At 48.5% G+C, this 18,175-nt stretch overlaps 1 protein-coding gene across 1 annotated transcript in view; it reads left to right on the top strand.

The window, feature by feature from the left end:
• Window positions 1–18,175, top strand: part of C7H17orf75 (chromosome 7 C17orf75 homolog) — a 166,262-nt gene that overhangs the window by 8,026 nt on the left and 140,061 nt on the right. The window contains exon 2 of the mRNA XM_086930902.1: window positions 17,998–18,078. Within this exon, the coding sequence (XP_086787028.1) occupies window positions 17,998–18,078 (81 nt within the window). The remainder of the gene's footprint in view (window positions 1–17,997; window positions 18,079–18,175) is intronic.

Genomic DNA, 18,175 nt, shown 5'->3' with positions numbered 1-18,175 from the left:
TTGTATGATCCTTCCAACTGATTATACCCTCTCTCTGTAAAATACGAATGGATATAATTATATTAGGGTATTATACTGTAAAAGTCTTATATTGGATGAAGCTTTAACTAGGTCTTTGCTAGTATGGATTCTTAGTTTTATAAACCCAAGAGCATAGGCATGTTTACCTGGTCGTAGTTATATTCTTGCACAGAAAGGTAATAATGCAAAGTCTGGCAGATTTCAAATTTAAACAGATGCGGAGATATCTTCCAACTATAGGGGTCCCTTTCCCTCGCCGCTCTAATGGCCTAGTGGTCACAGGATGCTGCGGATCTGGGGAGACATAGGGATTCACTGTGAAACTGCTAAAGAATTTATTAAGTGCAAACACTATAGCGTAACTGATTCGCTCCACTGGGGAAAATCATAAATTACCTGGATATATATTGGAGGTGCCCCAATGTGTCACTCTTCGGTGATATGATAACAGCAAGGAACTATTCAACATTGTCAAAGAATTCACCAACCCCACCGCAGCCTCAAACGACATCACTCCCTCCCAAGACCTCTGCGATTCATTATCCTCCTTCTTCTACAACAAAATTGCCGACATACATAACAGATTCGAAAACAGTTCCAACGAACAATCCTCTCCACCACCCTCAGAACCTAAACCGCCCTCTAACAACCTCAGCGACTGGAACCCAGTCACCACTGAAGACACCACCCGCCTAATGAATTCCATCCACTCTGGCTCGCCAACCGACCCATGTCCCCACCACATCTTCAACAAAGCAGACTCCATCATCGCACCCCATCTCCGTGATGTCATCAATTGCTCCTTCATCTCTGCTACCTTCCCAGAAAGCTGGAAACATGCCGAAGTCAGCGCCCTCCTGAAGAAACCCACAGCAGACCCCTCGGAACTTAAAAACTACCGCCCCATATCCCTCCTCCCATTCCCGGCCAAAGTCATTGAGAAAGCCGTCAATAGCCAACTCGCCGCCTTCCTCGAATCCAACAACTCCCTCGATCCCTCACAGTCCGGCTTTCGAGCCAAACACAGTACCGAAACCGCCCTCATCGCAGCAACAGACGACATCCGCACACTACTGGACAACGGAGAAACTGTGGCCCTCATTCTACTCGACCTCTCCACCGCCTTCGACACTGTCTGTCACAGCACACTCATACAACGCCTCAGCAACATCGGCATAAAAGGAGAAGCCTTGGACTGGATCATCTCGTTCCTAACTGGGAGAACTCAGAGAGTCCGACTTCCCCCATTCAACTCAGAAGCCACCGAAGTCATCTGCGGTGTACCACAAGGATCATCACTCAGTCCCACCCTCTTCAATGTTTACATGAGTCCCCTCGCATCCATCGCGCGTCAACACAACCTTAACATCATCTCCTACGCTGACGACACCCAGCTGATCCTTTCCCTCACCAAAGACCCCAACACCGCCAAAACCAATCTTCACGAAGGCATGAAAGAATTAGCCATATGGATGAAAAACAGCCGCCTTAAACTTAACTCAGACAAAACAGAAGTGCTCATCCTAGGATCATCCCCCTCTGCCTGGGACGACTCATGGTGGCCTTCGGATCTGGGCTCAGCACCCATACCCACAGACCACGCACGTAACCTTGGCTTCATCCTAGACTCCTCACTCTCGATGACCAAACAAGTCAACGCCGTCTCATCTTCCTGCTTCAACGTACTTCGTATGCTCAAAAAAATCTTCCACTTGATCCCCACCGAGACAAGAAAGACGGTCACCCACGCACTGGTTACGAGTCGACTAGACTACGGAAACACCCTCTACGCCGGAATTACTGCCAAATTACAGAAAAAACTCCAACAAATCCAAAACGCATCAGCGAGACTCATTTTGGACATCCCTCGCCAAGATCACATTACCGGCCACCTGAAAGACCTTCATTGGCTTCCCGTCAACAAGAGAATAACATTCCGTCTCTTGACCCACGCACACAAGGCCCTCTACAAACTAGGGCCCGAATGCCTCAACACTCGACTATCCTTCTATACACCCACCCGCCAACTAAGATCCTCCAATCAAGGCCTCGCCTCAGTCCCGCGTATCCAAAGATCCACCATGGGAGGTAGATCCTTCTCCTACTTGGCGGCCAAGACATGGAACTCACTCCCCACTCACCTCCGCCTCACACAGAACCACATCTCCTTCAGAAAAGAACTTAAAATCTGGCTATTCGATAAATAATGAACCCACTCCCCAAGCGCCTTGAGACCCTCTGGGTGAGTAGCGCGCTATATAAATTCTTGAACTTGAACTTGGTTTCCATGTACGGCAAACCTTTTGTGTGGGGCAAAACATAAAAAATATATTTACAATGGTGACATCACAACGCGAGTCCTTAAATATAAAAAACATTGTATGCGCAAACCTATTGCTAACAATCAAAGGGCCTGGTCGTAACAGTAGGCGTCCTCTTCTTATGCTACGGGGATCGAGCATATCCCATACCTTCGTATTGGTGAAAATCAAAGTGTCATGCAGTCCCGGGACGCCACAAAATAGAATGCGTCCATAGAGTCTGACTTTAAATAGTAACGGAAAGGCAACTAATCAAATGCACTTGATTGTAAAGGATTCCGTTCCGTCTATCCAGGGTCGCTTCGGAGTGACGGAAACAACTGGTGCCGCCTGATAAAGTACCTTAAAACCTTTAACGAAGGCTCATATCAAAATCGAGCCACAGGCTAAAGGACCATAAAGTCTCTAACAGAGGCTCACATAACGGGTCATCAATCATACCGAAACTCTCGGAAAATGTTACCATCTCTTAATAAAACGGACTAACCTGAAACAATGAGGGTACTTGTCTACTTTGTACCGGTGTTAATATTATTATTGTTTACAATGCGAGAAATGCCGCAGAAATGAAAGAATTGCAGAGGAATCCACCAGAAATATAAGTCAGTTTCACATAATATTCTAAGTTAAACAATGTTAATGATGATTCGATATTGTCGGACTGAGTATTTCTAAAGTGTCACACTGCTGTGCCCTTTGTTCATTAGTGTCGACTATTAGTGTTAACTGCTTGAAATCATTCCACATTATACTTATATAGGACATATTAATGCTCGAGGTATATTTATAAACATAAGCTCTTTTGCGTGCTGAAGCTTGTTACGTGCTGGAGCTTGTTGAACAACACATACATAGTCATGAAAAACAATGACCTATGTAGATCATTCCAGTGGAGAGAATGTAAGACAGAGTTGACTCATCATAAAGACCAACCGGCCAGACGGTTTTCATTAGGGGAAAGAAAAACTCCCATCCATACATATAGTTGTTCATCAAAGGCTAGAGAATCGGGTTTTTCAAAAGTGGTAGCTCTGGGCCAAGTGGTTGGTGAGTTCTGGGACTGATTGGTGTTCTTTCTTCACCTTATATTGTTTGATCTGTGCCTTTTCATTTTTGTGAATAATAGTTTATAAGTGACAACTCCAGTTACACGCAAACAACATTGAAACCAATGAAAATAATAATTCATTAAGGTAGAACCAGTAAATTTCTCAATAAGCAAAATACCTACACAAATGACTCTACTCACACCATATCATAAGTATAGTCTTTGAATGGTGAAATTATAAAACATACCGTATATCCCAGCCAATCATGTATAGGATAGCAGTTCAATATGTCATTACAGCCTTCGTCACATAACTCTTGAAATAATTATCAAAAACTCTGAGTTCCTAGAGCCTAATCAAGCTGGCTTTCGGCCTGCTCACTCGACCGAGGCTGTTGTCCTAGCAGTACTAGACACACTGAGAGGTAACGCAGATAAGGGGGCCCCTCAGACTCTGGTGCTCTTGGATTTTTCGGCCGCGTTCGACACGGTCGACCACAACATCCTGTTACACCGTGTCGGACAAGCAGGCATCCACGGCCCTGCCAATGAATGGATCAAGTCATTTCTCAAAGGCAGAACACAAACTGTTCGCCTGGGCTCCTTCACTGCTGCAAAGATATCTACATCATGTGGAGTGCCGCAGGGCTCGTCCCTCTCCCCACTGTTGTTCAATCTCTATATACGGCCACTAATTCGCTCACTTAAAACCAGGAGGATAACGGTCTTTAACTATGCCGACGACCTTCAGATCGTTTTCCCCTTGGACTCCCCAAATGCTGAGGCTGAATTCCAATCTGTGATGCTTCATATCCAGCATTGGATGAATCTCAACCAGCTAAAACTGAACCCAGGAAAGACGGAACTGGTACTGCCTGGGAACAGCGCTGCACATTGGGGACCACACTTCTGGCCGAGCGAACTAGGTTCTCCCCCCACTCCGTCCCTCTCAGTGAAAAGCTTAGGGGTGGTTATCGACTCTGACCTCTCAGTTAAGGGACATGTGGGGGCCGTGATCTCTGCCAGCCTCTTCCAACTGCGCAAAATCAGGAAGATTTCCCATTTGCTATCTCACGCAGCCCTCGTACAGGTAGTGATCGCTTTAGTGCTTTCACGCCTAGATTTTTCGAACTCCCTTTACATAGGATTACCCCAGACCTTGCTCAATCGTCTTCAAATCATCCAGAATCAGGCAGCAAGTCTAATTCATAACCAACCAAGATGGCAATCGGCTAGGCCCTGCTGCATAAACTACACAGGTTGCCCATAGCACAAAGAGCTGCCTTCAAGACAGGTTGTTTAATCTTCAAAGCACTTCACTGCAACAGCCCTAAATTTCTAAACAGTCTGATTGTAAAGCACGTCCCGCCCGTAATCTCCGCTCAGCCCACCTTCACTTACTTACCATTCCTACCATCAAGTTGGAAAAGCAGGGAGGCCGCAGGTTCTCATACCAGGCACCCATGCTCTGGAACTCTCTCCCCCTCTCTATCAAAACCTGAGGCAGCCTACTGAGCTTCAGAAAGGCCTTAAAAACTTGGCTATTCTCACAAACCGGCTAACATGTTCCACCGCTTCATCATCATACATATCCAGCGCCAGGAAACTTATGGTGACAGTGCGCTTTACAAGCTTCTATTAACATAACATAACATAACAGTATTGTGAATCAGCGTGATAAACTCATAAACAGTTATTTCAAACTATTACAAAACCATGGAGTCTGCTTAGAGTGAAAATGTGCCAGTGTGTACAGCATGAGCCGGATGTGGAGGGTCCTTCGCCAGTGTGGATCGCCCTGCGAAAGTAGCACTAGGGCAGGGAGCATGAACGGTCAATGCAGGGGGGGGGCTTGCAGCCAGTTGGTAACAATGACGTGCACTTAAGAGAGTGAGGCCGGAGTCCTGTGGAAGCCTTATCATAGCATGCATGTTGGGTCGCATGCAGGAGATTTGGTGCATAAGCAACTCACAGGGCAAAATTTCCACCAATGAGAACATGGGTGTGTGTTCAAGCGTGTAGTGTGATGGTGTGGCTCACGAGGGGCGTGCATGATTTTTGGCTTCAATAGGAAGCAAGAAGTTTTCCCAACGTTCTCCACCTGTTTGTGTGTCCCGCCCCTCATGTGAAGTGTCGGACTCTGCCCGTGTCCATGTTAGTAGAGTGGACAGCCAGCACTGGGGATCAGGAGGGGCGGGTGCCTTCCACCTTATGGTTATCTACCTTTTAAATAGGTCAAAGGCGAGATTAATGAACATGTGAAGGTGTCGATTACCTTTCACATGGGTGCATAGGCCCAGTAAGCAGGATTCGGGTTTGGGCTCAGGAATGTATTCTCAGTTCAGTCACCATGCAGTGTCTGCTTCCCATACTAGTTGCAGTGTCGGGCAGTCTCACACCATGTGGTAGAATCCAGCATCCAACAATTTGCATCGGGGGCATTCAGTGGTCAGGACTGGATACATGTGTTTGATGCCCTGAGGGAAGAGGTTGGCGTAAGCGAAATCTGTGGTTACTGGATACGTCCTTCATCAATTGTAAAGCACGGAACCCACATTTATTCAATAGAGGTTGTGGTAATACGACGTTCCATCTGGCGAGCGTCCATGTGGCATAGTCTGTCAGGATCAAGTTGGAGGACGTATAGAGGGTGGTAATTGCATGGTGCGCCCCATCCAAGGTCAGGAGCCTGTGCATCGTGGCAGACATGGGAGGTTCCGTGTCGCTGCTACCCCATGTGGCCTGTAGTGCATACTGTATTGTGTGAAATGTTAGGAGCTGGCCCAGCTCCTATTCCGTAAATGTCCACAATGTCTTCAAGGGACATGATGGAGCCCTTGTTAGAGAGTTCCCCCAATTAATCAACTCCTGTTTCTCTCCAGGGAGTACCATCATACCGTTGTCGTGTCACGAAGTCAGGGCAAGTCCCGGATCACAATGCACCGTGAGTGTGGGATAAGGGTTCCTTTGGTGTGTGCCATCCTGCACCAGCAGGGGTGGTCCACAGTCATCAGGCTTGTGTCCTGACTGGGCCGGGCTTTCGAGTCTGACAACCATGTGTGGATGCTCAGGTTGTCTAGGATCGCAAAGATGGATACCAGTTCAGGAAATGTGTGTACATGTAACCAGGTCACTAGGTCCTTGTATAGAAACCAAACTATTCTAATGAACGTTTTTCCGAGCCCATACAATGGCAGCACCGCAAAGAGGAAGTCCCATTCCAGGGTATGGAAGGCCTTCTCTAATCTGCGATCAGGCAGCCTGCGTGAGACCATTGGTCTGGGGCATATTAAGCGACTCTGAAAAACTGTCAGAGGTTCAAAGAAGTGCCTCGTGCTGGGACAAATCTGTTCTGGTCATGTACTAGTGATTGGACCAACGGTGCTAGCCGGTCTGTTAGAAGCTTCACCAAGATTTTAACAAGCTGTGTTTAATAGAGCCATAGGCCTGAATGAGCTCAGCATGATAGTACGTGTCAGGCTTGGGGAGTGTGACCAGCCGTGCTTCGTTCAGTGATTGCAGGAGGGCGGCATCCTCTATCGCAGGGGCATAGAGTGCTTGGAGGTGTGGCGCCAGTGTTGCCGCATATGTTTTGTAGAATTCTGTCGGTGGCCTTTCTAGGCCAGGGTCTATCCCTTTTGCCAGCGCTGCTATAACCCCATTAATCTCATCTTGCTCAATCGGAGCACTTAGTGCTTCGCTCTGCTCTGGTGTTATGGTGGGTAGGTGTATCCTGTACAATAATGCTCTTGTTCTTTCCCAGTCTAGTCGGGGTTGTGGATAGAGGGTCGTGTAGTGTTTTGTCATCTGGACATGTATTTCGTATTGGATGTGCACTGTAGTGGATATAGCATGTATGGGGTTTTGAGGCTGCTCCTGTCGCAGCAGCCATTCCAGCAATCTTCCAGGTTTGTCTGACATTGCGTGTGTGCATGCTGAATGTGCTGTGTAATTTAAACAACGCAGCTGTCCTAACAATTCTATAGGTTTGTTTCGCTTCTTGCGCAGCTGTTGCAAGTCTCCCGAGCCCAATGCCATTTGAGTTTCGCCGGGTATAATCTCCTGTTCTATTTTCACGATCTCCCAGGTTAGCTGTCTGCGCATGTTCCAGATTAGTCCCATGTTATGACCCCTGATAACCACTTTAAATGCTTCCCATTCAGTTATGTTATGTTATGTTATGTTAGGTGAAACTTGTTAAGCGGACTGACACCAAAGGTTTCCTGGCGCTATGAGACAGAGTGAGTGAAGGAGAAACGTGAGTGGCAGGGTTTTAACCAAGAGGGGGGAAGAGGTGGGTTTTAAGCAATTTCCTGAAGTTGAGGAGAGAGAGGGTGGATTTGATGGATAGAGGGAGGAGATTCCAAAGTCCGGGAGCGAGGTGGGAGAAGCGGCGACCACCGAATTTCTTGCTTTTGACTTTGGGGGTGACTAGAAGATGACGGTGAGCTGAACGGAGATTGCGCATTGGTTGTTGAGGAGTGATTAAAGATTTGAGAAACGCAGGGCCGGGACAGTGGAGGGCCTTGAATGTAAGGCAGGCCACTTTGAAAGCTTCCCTCTGGCCTATTGGGAGCCAGTGCAACCGGTGAAGTAACGGTTTGGCCGATTGCCATCTGGGGGTTCTGTGAATGAGTCGGGCCGCTTGGTTCTGAACTACCTGAAGGCGGTGTAGCAGGGATTGTGGAAGACCGTGGTAGAGGGAGTTGGAAAAGTCCAGCCGGGAGAGCACAAGTGCAATGACAACTTGGGTAAGTGCGGTGGGTGGAAGTAGATGGCGAACTTTGCGAATCTTCCGGAGCTGGTACATGCAGGATGAAATTACTGCACCCACTTGGGTTTTAAGGTACAGTTCTGCATCAATAATCACTCCCAAACTCTTAACTGATTTGACCGGAACTGGGGGGGGGGGGGCGAGCTCCGCAGGCCAGAAATGCGGGCCCCAATGGGCATGACTGAGACCAGGAAGGAGGAGCTCGGTTTTCCCAGGATTTAACTTCAGCTGATTTTGGTTCATCCAATGCTGGATAGGGATCATAACTCCATGAAAGGTTTTGATGGCAGAGGGTGAATTGAGTGGGAGGATGAGCTGCAAGTCGTCAGCGTAGTTATAGACGATGATGTCCCATTTCTGGAGAGAGTGGATCAAAGGCTGGAGGTAGAAGTTGAATAGAAGCGGTGAGAGGGAGGAGCCCTGGGGGACTTCACAGGTCGTAGGGGTTTTAGCTGCCGTGTAGGGGCCCAGGCGAACCGCCTGAGTTCTGCCTGTTAGGAAGGACTCAATCCACTTAAGAGCGGGACCATGGATGTCTGCCTGTCTGACACGGTGGAGAAGAATGTTGTGGTCCACCGTGTCGAACACGGCCGACAGGTCCAGAAGCACGAGGGCTTGGGGAGACCCCGTGTCCGCATTCCTCCTGAGTGTGTCCAGGACTGCCAGGATGACAGCCTCAGTGGAATGGGCAGGTCTAAAGCCAGCTCGGTTGGATTCGAGATAACCTGAGGATTCAATGAAATTTGACAGGCATCGGTTGACGTGGGCCTCCATTAATTTCGAAAAGTAGGGGAAGGAGGGAGATGGGACGGTTCCAGAGGGTCGGCGCCAGGTTTTTTGAGGAGGGGCACAAGAGTGGCCTCCTTGAGGGAGCTAGGAACAATGCCGCTGCTGAGAGAGCCGTTCAGCAGGGGTAGAATACAATCAGGTAGATTGAGGCAGATACTCCGCAAAACAGATGGCGGGCAGCAGTCATTAGGGGAGCCAGATTTTACTCGAGTGGCGAGTTCCACTAATGAGGTCGGGTCCAGGATAGGGAAGGTGGACAGGGTAGATGTATTGTCGGTGAATTCAGTCACCGACAATACCTTATGTCCAATGTCCGGTGATTTGCTATGTATGGTGCAGGTGTTATTTTTTAAATATTCTGTTGCAGCTACTCCCAGTGAGGCCCAGAATGCTGGGTCTTCCAGCGCTGACGGCTGGCGGCGTTTAGAGGGGACTGGCTGGCCTCCCAGCTCAGTTGTAGCAAATGGGGATTGTGGTCGCAATGTGTGCGGCCAAGGTAGTCTAAATGTTTTTGACGTGTGGCTGCAGTGAGGGTGAGCTCAAGGTCCGGTCCATCCTCACATGTCCGTCATGTATGTGTTAATAAAAAGAATACACACGGGCTTCTGGGTTACGGACACGCCAAATATCTGTCAGAGACCAGTACGCCAGCCAAGTGTTCAGGACTGATTGAGGAGGCCGCTGTACGTGCCAATGGATGGACCCTATTAGGCGTTTAGTGTTGAGCGCCTTCTCAATGCCTAACGACACAGCTTCCTGCCCGAAGGCATCAGTTGGAGTATCATGTATGAGCAGTAATGGGTGACGAATGTTGGTGGAAGTGCTTCGCCCAGGATGAATCTTGACTTGTCAACATGGACAAGATCATTAATTGTTGTGAGGTGGCGGTTCATTAACGCTCTGCACAGGAACTTACAGTTGAGATTTAGTATTGAGAGAGGCCGTTAAGAGCAAACAGTAAGTGGGTCTCTGCCTGTTTAGGAAGGTCCATGATCTGGGCCTCTCAGAGCAAGACACGGAGTAATCCCAGCTTCCTGGCCTTGGTGAACATGTCCAGCAGGTGTTGAGTGGGAAAGGTCGCATTCAATCGATAGCCCATAGGTGTGGGAGGTCTTGTTGCAGGCGATTTGCAGGATTGCAGCAGGTATTTCGTCCAGTTGCAGGGGCTCGGGCAGCTCAGCTCATTGCAACTGGTTCAGCCTGACCATCGGTAGGTTGCGGAAGAAGCTATGTGTGCACTCTGGAGCTTGGGAAGCCGTCGCGGTGTACAACCCCCGGTAATACTTGCGAAAGGTAGCATTGTTAGTAGGCTGAGAGGTGATGATCGTGCCATCATATACACAGTGCGCTTTGTCGGAACACTTCACTTGGAGAGAGTACCTCCGTTTGCAACTGCCATGTAGGTATGGTGGGGTGTTTGCCCCACCTGAGGATGACCAGTAATGGGCAGTAGTCTGAGAAGATCTGCGCTAAGTACTCTGCACGGGTTATCGGGGGGGTCCCATTTGTTCTGTGCACAGGAAAAGGTCTATCCTAGTGTGCACATCATGAACCAATGAATACAATGAGTATTCCGGGTGGGTCAGGTGCCCGAGCCGCCGCGCGTTTTGTAAGCATCGATGTGTGGTCTATGTGCAAAAATCTTGTGTTGTGCAGACACATGTAGCAGCATGGAGGGGAGGAACGGTTGAGATCCGCTTCCGGTATGCAATTGAAGTCCTCTCCCCAAAGTCCCGGGTGTAGGGGATTCCGGAAGAGTGATTAGTGATGGGGGCATATAATGCCACTAGTGTAAGGGAAGCCACGACGAGTTGGCCCTCCAAAATTGCTTAATGGATATCTTCACCCATTCTGTGTATTCAGAACAAATAGGACCCCAGGGGTGATCCAGATGAGCACTCTGTAGGAAAGTGGGTTTCTGTTGCAGTACCCCCCACACTTTTTGCCTGACTCTGATTCATGTTTGACTGAGTGTGCAATGGGTTCCTGCTAACCAGGTTCCCAGTGCCTGTGTTCTTTCCCCAAACTGTACCTTTGTGTCCACTATTGGCATACCTCTGTCTCACAAATAAGTCCCTTGTAAAAGGTACAACTGGTACCAAGGGCCTTGCGACCAGAGAGGGCCTCTAAGGGCTGCAGCATGTATTGTGCCAACTCCCCAAACACAGGCATACTGCCACTGCAGCCTGCGTGTTTTGTTGCAGATAAAAGTGAAGAGTCGGCCTGGCACAAATCCCTGTGTGCAAAGCCTACCAGCACTGCAAGAGGCATCGGTAAGCCCCTCCACCTGCAGGCTTTACAGCCCTATGGCAGGGTGCACTATATCTCATGTGAGGACATAACTGCATGAGCAGATATGCCTCTATAATGTCTAAGCCCATTCTTAGCATTATAAGTGCACAGTGAAGCCATACTGAGTACATGGGCTGGGAACTTGTCACCACGAGTTCCACAGCTCCATGATGGTTTCACTGAATTACAAGATTTTTGGTACCAAACATCTTCGCTTAATAAACCCACACTGATGCCATTGTTGGATTTATTACGAAATGCACACAGAGGACACCTCAGAGGTGCCCCTGAAATCCTACTAACTCGCTGGTGTGTGCCTGACTGGTCCCCACAAGCCTCTACACATGTTTCTATTCTGACCCCCTGAGGTGGGGACCTTTTGCTCATGTGGGTCAGAAACAAAGCCTGCTCTGGGTGATGGTGCTTCACACCTACCCCTCAAGCAGGAACAAAATAGAAAGGCGGTCAGCCTCAAAGGCTTCCTGCCTTTTGTTATGCTGACAAGGGACTCTCCATCTAGTGAAGATGCCCACCCCCTGACCAAGCACCATTTTTGGCTAGCAAGGTTGGCGCAAAAATCTGTAAGCAAGAGAGGTGTGTCCCCTCTCATCCAGGACCGCCCCTATGGTGCCCTGAGCTAAAGTGACCCTCTCCTTTGAGAATACTCCAAATTGTTTTGGAGGACTCTAGCAAAGAGGGTTAGGGATATGCCCCCTCCCCAGAGGGTGTGGACATACAAATGGTGTAGGCACCCTAAAGAGAAGTAGCCCATTGGCTATTACCTTCTGACCACTGTAACACCCCTAAAACTAGTATTTAGGGGCACCCCTGAACCTTAATCCTCATATTATTGATGACCTACGAAGAAGAGGACGAAGAAGAGCCATGCAGCAACTGAATTGGCTCCAGCCCACCTATCTTATTTGCAGTCCTCGAAGATCCTTCTAAATAATGCTAAGAAAAATGTGAAACACAAACTATTAATACGTCACCAGGAAACCTTATTTGTTGATAATTACATTAGCCTCACCTCTATCATCAACACTAACTACATCTTTTACTCCAGACGCCCCTCTAAATGGAAAAGTATCTTCCTCCACCACCTCCCCATAACTAAATCGTGCAAAATCCCATATGGTTGGAAACTGTCCACCACCCCTTCCTCCACTTTTTTGGGCAAAATCAACATCTCTATCTTTAAGACCGGAAATATCCTCATTCAAGCCAGTGATAACCCCCTCACCATCTTGAAGCACCACTTTAGCCCCCTATACGATCTACTATCTTCGCCCTCCCTTATCTCTGCAGCCTCTCAATCACAGGATACCCCCCAGGCTTCACCTCTTTTGACGCCATCCTGCCCCTCCTTGATTCTGCAACTACCTATGAAGTCTCCCAATCCCCGACCTTTGATCCCACCGCCCCATTAGCAGCCTCCTCTGCTCTTGACACTTCCACATCTTCCCTAACCACTCAAACACTCTCTCTCCTCGCCTCATCTGCCTCTCCACCTTCTCCTTATTTTCTGTCACGCTCGGCCTCCCAAACCCTCTCTCCCCTCTTGACACTCTCCCACTCATCCTTAACCACAAGCTTCCTATCTCTCATTCCTTCCAGTCCTCTCCGACTGATCCCCCCACTCCGATCCCCCTACACTCTGCGCCCCATCACTCAGACCGCCTCACGGCGCCACCTAGGACGACAAACTCTTGCAACCTTAATGACCCCACCCCTTTAGACAAGATGACACCCCACCTCACTCGCCCCTTGGCCCCTCTTCTCATAGAACTCACCAGGCCCCTGGGTATGATGGCTCTCATACTACAAGTCATCCTCAGTCCAGCATCTTGACCACCCATCACTTCCCTTCACCTGGGTTCCCTCCTCATCTTCTCCCTATTCCTCTCTCCCTGTCTAATGTGGAACATACCCCTCTCCCCACCCACCTCCTTGCCTCTTTATCTTCCACGCTTTTGACCCAATCGCTCCTTAACATAGAACTCCACCTCTCTATCCTGACGTTGGAACTTTCATGTCTCAGGAAAGACTTTAATTGCCTCCACGGTACTAATCTTACCAACCATATCTTTTCCATGGACTCCTTACAAACGAGCACTACATCCCCTCAACAAGAGAAGACTACCTCTCTCGGTAGGCCAACCGATAGACCCTCCGGTTACAGTCCTCTTACACCATCCCAAACACTGAGCGATCCCTCCTCCCCGACCCTGGGGACTTATATATCCTCAACCCCCTCTATCCCCAGGACAATTGATCCTCCTACACTGCACTCCACCATCTTGTGTAGCAGCCGTTTCCCCACCTCCCCTGGCTCGCCCAGACTCCACCACATCTCTCCATGACTACCGACCCTCCTACACGTCACTCCGCCATTCTGGTGATCCGGGGGACAAGCCGTATCCCCTCCTCTCCAGACTCACCCAGACCCCCTCCACAACTCACCAGAATCCACACCTGCAGTCCCCCAAAATCAGCTCTAATCCCCTCAACTGCCTGCTGGTGAACTGTCAATCGGCCGCACGACATACAACAGAAATCTTGGAATCCATCCTTAGTGAAGCTATAGACATCTCTTTTCTTACTGAAACCTTGCTCAAGGCTCACACTGCATCTATTCTTGACCTGCTCTCCCCGGGGTTACAACATTCTCAGAAAAGATGGACTTGACAAAACTGGAGGCTGCCTAGCCATAATCTACAAAGATGAACTCCAACTCACCCTCGTTCAAAATTCCGATCAAGCCACCTTCGAATACATCGGAGCTGAACTTAAAGTTCAGGGCTCCCCTCCTATTCAACTACATAATATCTAACATCCCACTGGTGACCCTTTGCCCTTCGTTGAGGAATTGTCAAGCCTTGATTTCCAACATCAAAAACCTCTTCCTCTGTGACTTTAATGTTCACTGGAACAATAGGGATGATCCCTCGGTTAACATCCTCAATGACCTACTCGACGTTAATGACTTGAATCAACTCTACCATTTGCCAACTCATTGCAAAGGGGCTACTCTTGACACTATCATTACTAGCAAAGACCTGGCTTCCCTTTCCCGCATTGTCCCTTTTGACTGGTCGGATCATCACCTTATCCTCTTCACAATTAACTGCACCGTACGCCCCGCCCCCTAAAAATAACAAAAATAGGAAATTCCCCAGAAATCGTCACCTTATTCCTCCTGGCGAACTGGAGACTAAGATTAAAGCAAAACTTCAACTTACACCTCCCTCTCAAAATGCTAACGAACCTTACCGAACACTACAACAAATCCATCATCAAGGTCCTTGAACACATTGCCCCAGCCAAATTAAAACTGCATAAAAACAGTCCTGCCAAATCCTGCTTTAATGTTGGTCTCAACAATGAGAGACGCTCACTTAGGCTGGTTGAACGCACGTCGAGGCACCACCCCTCCCCCCCCCAAATCTTGCCCTGCTCAAAACTGGAAGGGCTGACTGCATAAGCACATCCTCAATTAAAAGGCCGCCTTCTTCCGCGCTCAACTTGACCGGGCTAAGAATCGACCCAGGCAACTATTCAGCATAATCAAAAATCAAACAGCTTCTGCCCCCCAAATTGTTGGCCTCTATCGAAAGATGTGATGAAATTGCTAACTTCTTTCTGAAAAAAACACCAAGATTGACCAATCCTTTGCCTTATCCCTCCCACCACACTGCTCTTCACCCCTCATTGACCTCCCATCCAAGACTTCTTTTACATCTCTGACCCTGTTCACCTCCCTCCCGCTGTCTTCCCTCCCAAACATTTCCTTACCAGCCCACTGCAAAAAAATATAACGCATCTTGGCTTAACTTCACCCCAGTTACAGAGCGTGAAGTCTTCAACATAATCACCAAGCTTAAACCCTCCTCTCATACCCTGGACCCTCATCCCGCTAACCTTGTTCAAGATTTAAAGCACATTATTACACCGTATTGGACTACCATCATCAACTCCTCCTTGGCCACAGGGTGTGTCCCTGTTTCCCTCCAGATTTGTCAAATCACTCCTACCCTAAAAAAATGCTACTGCTGACCCAACGACTTTAACAATCTGCATCCTAGCTCTAATCTTCCTCTTCTATCCAAGGCCCTCGAAAAATGCACCCTCCTTCAACTGAACAAGCACATTGACCCTTTTTGCCTTTTGGACACACTACAGTCAGGCTTTAGAAAGGGCTGCAGTACAAAAACTGCTATGCTCAACATTGTTGATGACATCCATCACTCCCTCCACAAGGGGGAGGCCTCCCTTCTCATTCTTCTTGACCTCTCTGTGGCTTTCGATACCGTTATTCACTCCGCCTTACTCAACACCCTCAAAGTTCATTTTGGCTTCAATGGTCTAGTACTTAAATGGTTCACCTCCTTCTTTCAGCACAGAACCCAACAAATTAAAATCAGCAATTGCCTCTCTAAACCTATTCCTGTCTCCCTGGGTGTGCCCCAGGGTTCTATTCTCTCTCCCTCCCTATTTCACCTCTTGATGGAACCCCTCACCCTTTTTCTCAAGCAAGCAGGAATCAAATACCACCTCTATGCTGATGATGCCCAGCTGTACTACAGGATCAAATCCCAAGCCGACATTCTGCACCTCAATGATACCCTGACTAAGATTCAACACTGGTTCCATCAAAATCGCCTTAAGCTCAACCCTAAAAAAACTGAAGTAATTCTCTTCGTTCCTAAAAACAACAGGTTCCCCATCCAACTCTGGATCTCTGACCTTAAAGCTCTCAACTGCTCTTTGTCCTCTTCTAATTCAGTTAAATCCCTCGGAATAAGCATTGACCACAACCTCAGCCTTTCTCCCCACATAAAAAATGCAGCCAAAGACGCTCTCTTCACTCTATACCACCTCAAGAAAGTTAAACCGTTCATTCCTGCTGATGACTTCAAATTAGTTATTCAATCAATAGTACTTTCTAGATTGGACTACGGTAATGCCATTCTCTCTGGAACACCGAAAGCCCACTTCGCACCAATCAAATATGGCCTTAACCTCGAGGCAAGGCTTATTTCGGATTACAAGCGGTTTGACCATATCTGCCCCATCCTCAAAGATCTCAAATGGCTCCCCATTGAAGGCAGATCACCTACAAGAATGCTTGCATTACGCATAAAGCCTTGCATCATCACACCCCATTATATCTATCAGGCAAACTCCACAAAGCGGGTTGCACTAGAGAAATGAGGAGCACAAATACACTCATGCTGGTACCGCCCTTGGTGAACAAGAAAGCTACCCAGTCTCGCTCTTTCTCCGGAAATGCTCCCACTATTTGGAACTCACTTCCGAAAGATCTACGTTGCAATCCCTCCTACCTCAGCTTCAAAAAAGATCTCAAGTGGCACCTTTTAAACAAATACTGGGTTTTTAAATCCTGCCACCAAACAGGGGTTCACATCCTGCCCATGATGGTGCCATGTTGTCGCCACTTTAGACCTGACCTACTTCCCCCTCTTCTTTTTCTTACATATACTTCCACCCTCTCCCTACTAGGTTCTCTTATATTCACTGCCCACTCCTACATGTTATCACCTCTCCCATTGCTTGCCTCACTTCATCCCTACCTCCACACTGTCCCCCCTTCATCCCTGACCACCCACTCTAGCTTAACTATTAATTACCGGTTTCGGCCTAAATGTGCGCCTTATTTTCGTGTTCATGTAATTACGGTCCTTTGCATATTGTTCTTATTGTCTTGCATCTTACCTTTTCACACTAATGTTATTTTGCAATGTGTTCCTCTCTCAACCCTTGTAAAGCGCTCTGATACCTCTGGGTCTAGCCAGCGCTATATAAAACTATTTAAATAAATAAATAAATAAAGAAGAGTGACTCATCCCACAGACCAGCAACTTCCAGAGCGCTGGGAGGACTGCTAGCCTTCTAAAAATACTCCTTATCTCCCTTGGACAGCGGACCTGTCCAGAAGAAAAACAACTTTAGACACGTGGGGGCACATTAGGATGGCGGGTGGCCTTTTCCCGCCCGCCACCCTAACGGAGAACGGGACCGCCCGCCACAAGGGCGGGGGTCCCGTAGGGGGAACTAGGATGTGCCGCCACTATGGCGGGCACATCCTAAATGTTTAATATTGTGGCGGGCGGTGCACTCAGCACCGCCCGCCACAATGATAAACATTGCAGCACGCATTTGCATATGCAAATGTGGGAGTTACCATAGGTACCCCCCAAGTGCACCCCCAACACTGGCATCACCTGGGGGCCCCGCGGGGGCCCCGCAGCAATCACAGCCTGCCTTTCCGTGGCGGCATTGCCGCCGCGGAAAGGCCCCTAAATTTTGCCATCGTAATATGGCTGGCGACCGCGGCGGTAAAGCGGCGGACGGTCTTTCCGTCCGCCGCTGTCCCCTCCGCCATCCTAATCTGGCGGGGGGGAATCAGGACATGCATGTCGGGCTGATTGCCTCTGCCAGGCCGGCGGTGGTCACCGCCAGCCTGGCGGAGGCAATCCGCCCGACATCATAATGGGCCCCATAGTGCTCTGCCTGCGGAACCGCGCAGAATCACACAGAACTCTCTAGATCTACCATGTTTTATTTTCAGCAAAATAAATACGGTTCGCTTAATTTCAACAAAATACAACTCACGAGTGTTATTATGAAGTGTTTTTGTAGTTTACATGCATGTCTTAAGGGATAAGATAAGTAAGATGATTAAAGAAAGTACGTTTGTAATGACCAGCTGTGTCTGTTTCTTACCCTAGATCCTCTCAGTCTGGAACAGACAGCGACGATGAAAGCCGGCAAAGTCTGCCATCGGAAATCCCCTCTGTGGAAGACTTCAGGTATCCAAGTGTGAGAGTGACAGTATCCGTGTCTTCCAGCATCTCCTGACCCCGCTCCACAATCTCTGTGCCTGACAGCACTCTGAGCCACACTCGC

This window comes from Lissotriton vulgaris, chromosome 7 (assembly GCF_964263255.1).
Source record: "Lissotriton vulgaris chromosome 7, aLisVul1.2, whole genome shotgun sequence".
Lineage (NCBI taxonomy): Eukaryota > Metazoa > Chordata > Amphibia > Caudata > Salamandridae > Lissotriton > Lissotriton vulgaris.
This window is presented reverse-complemented; position numbering and strand designations above follow the sequence as displayed.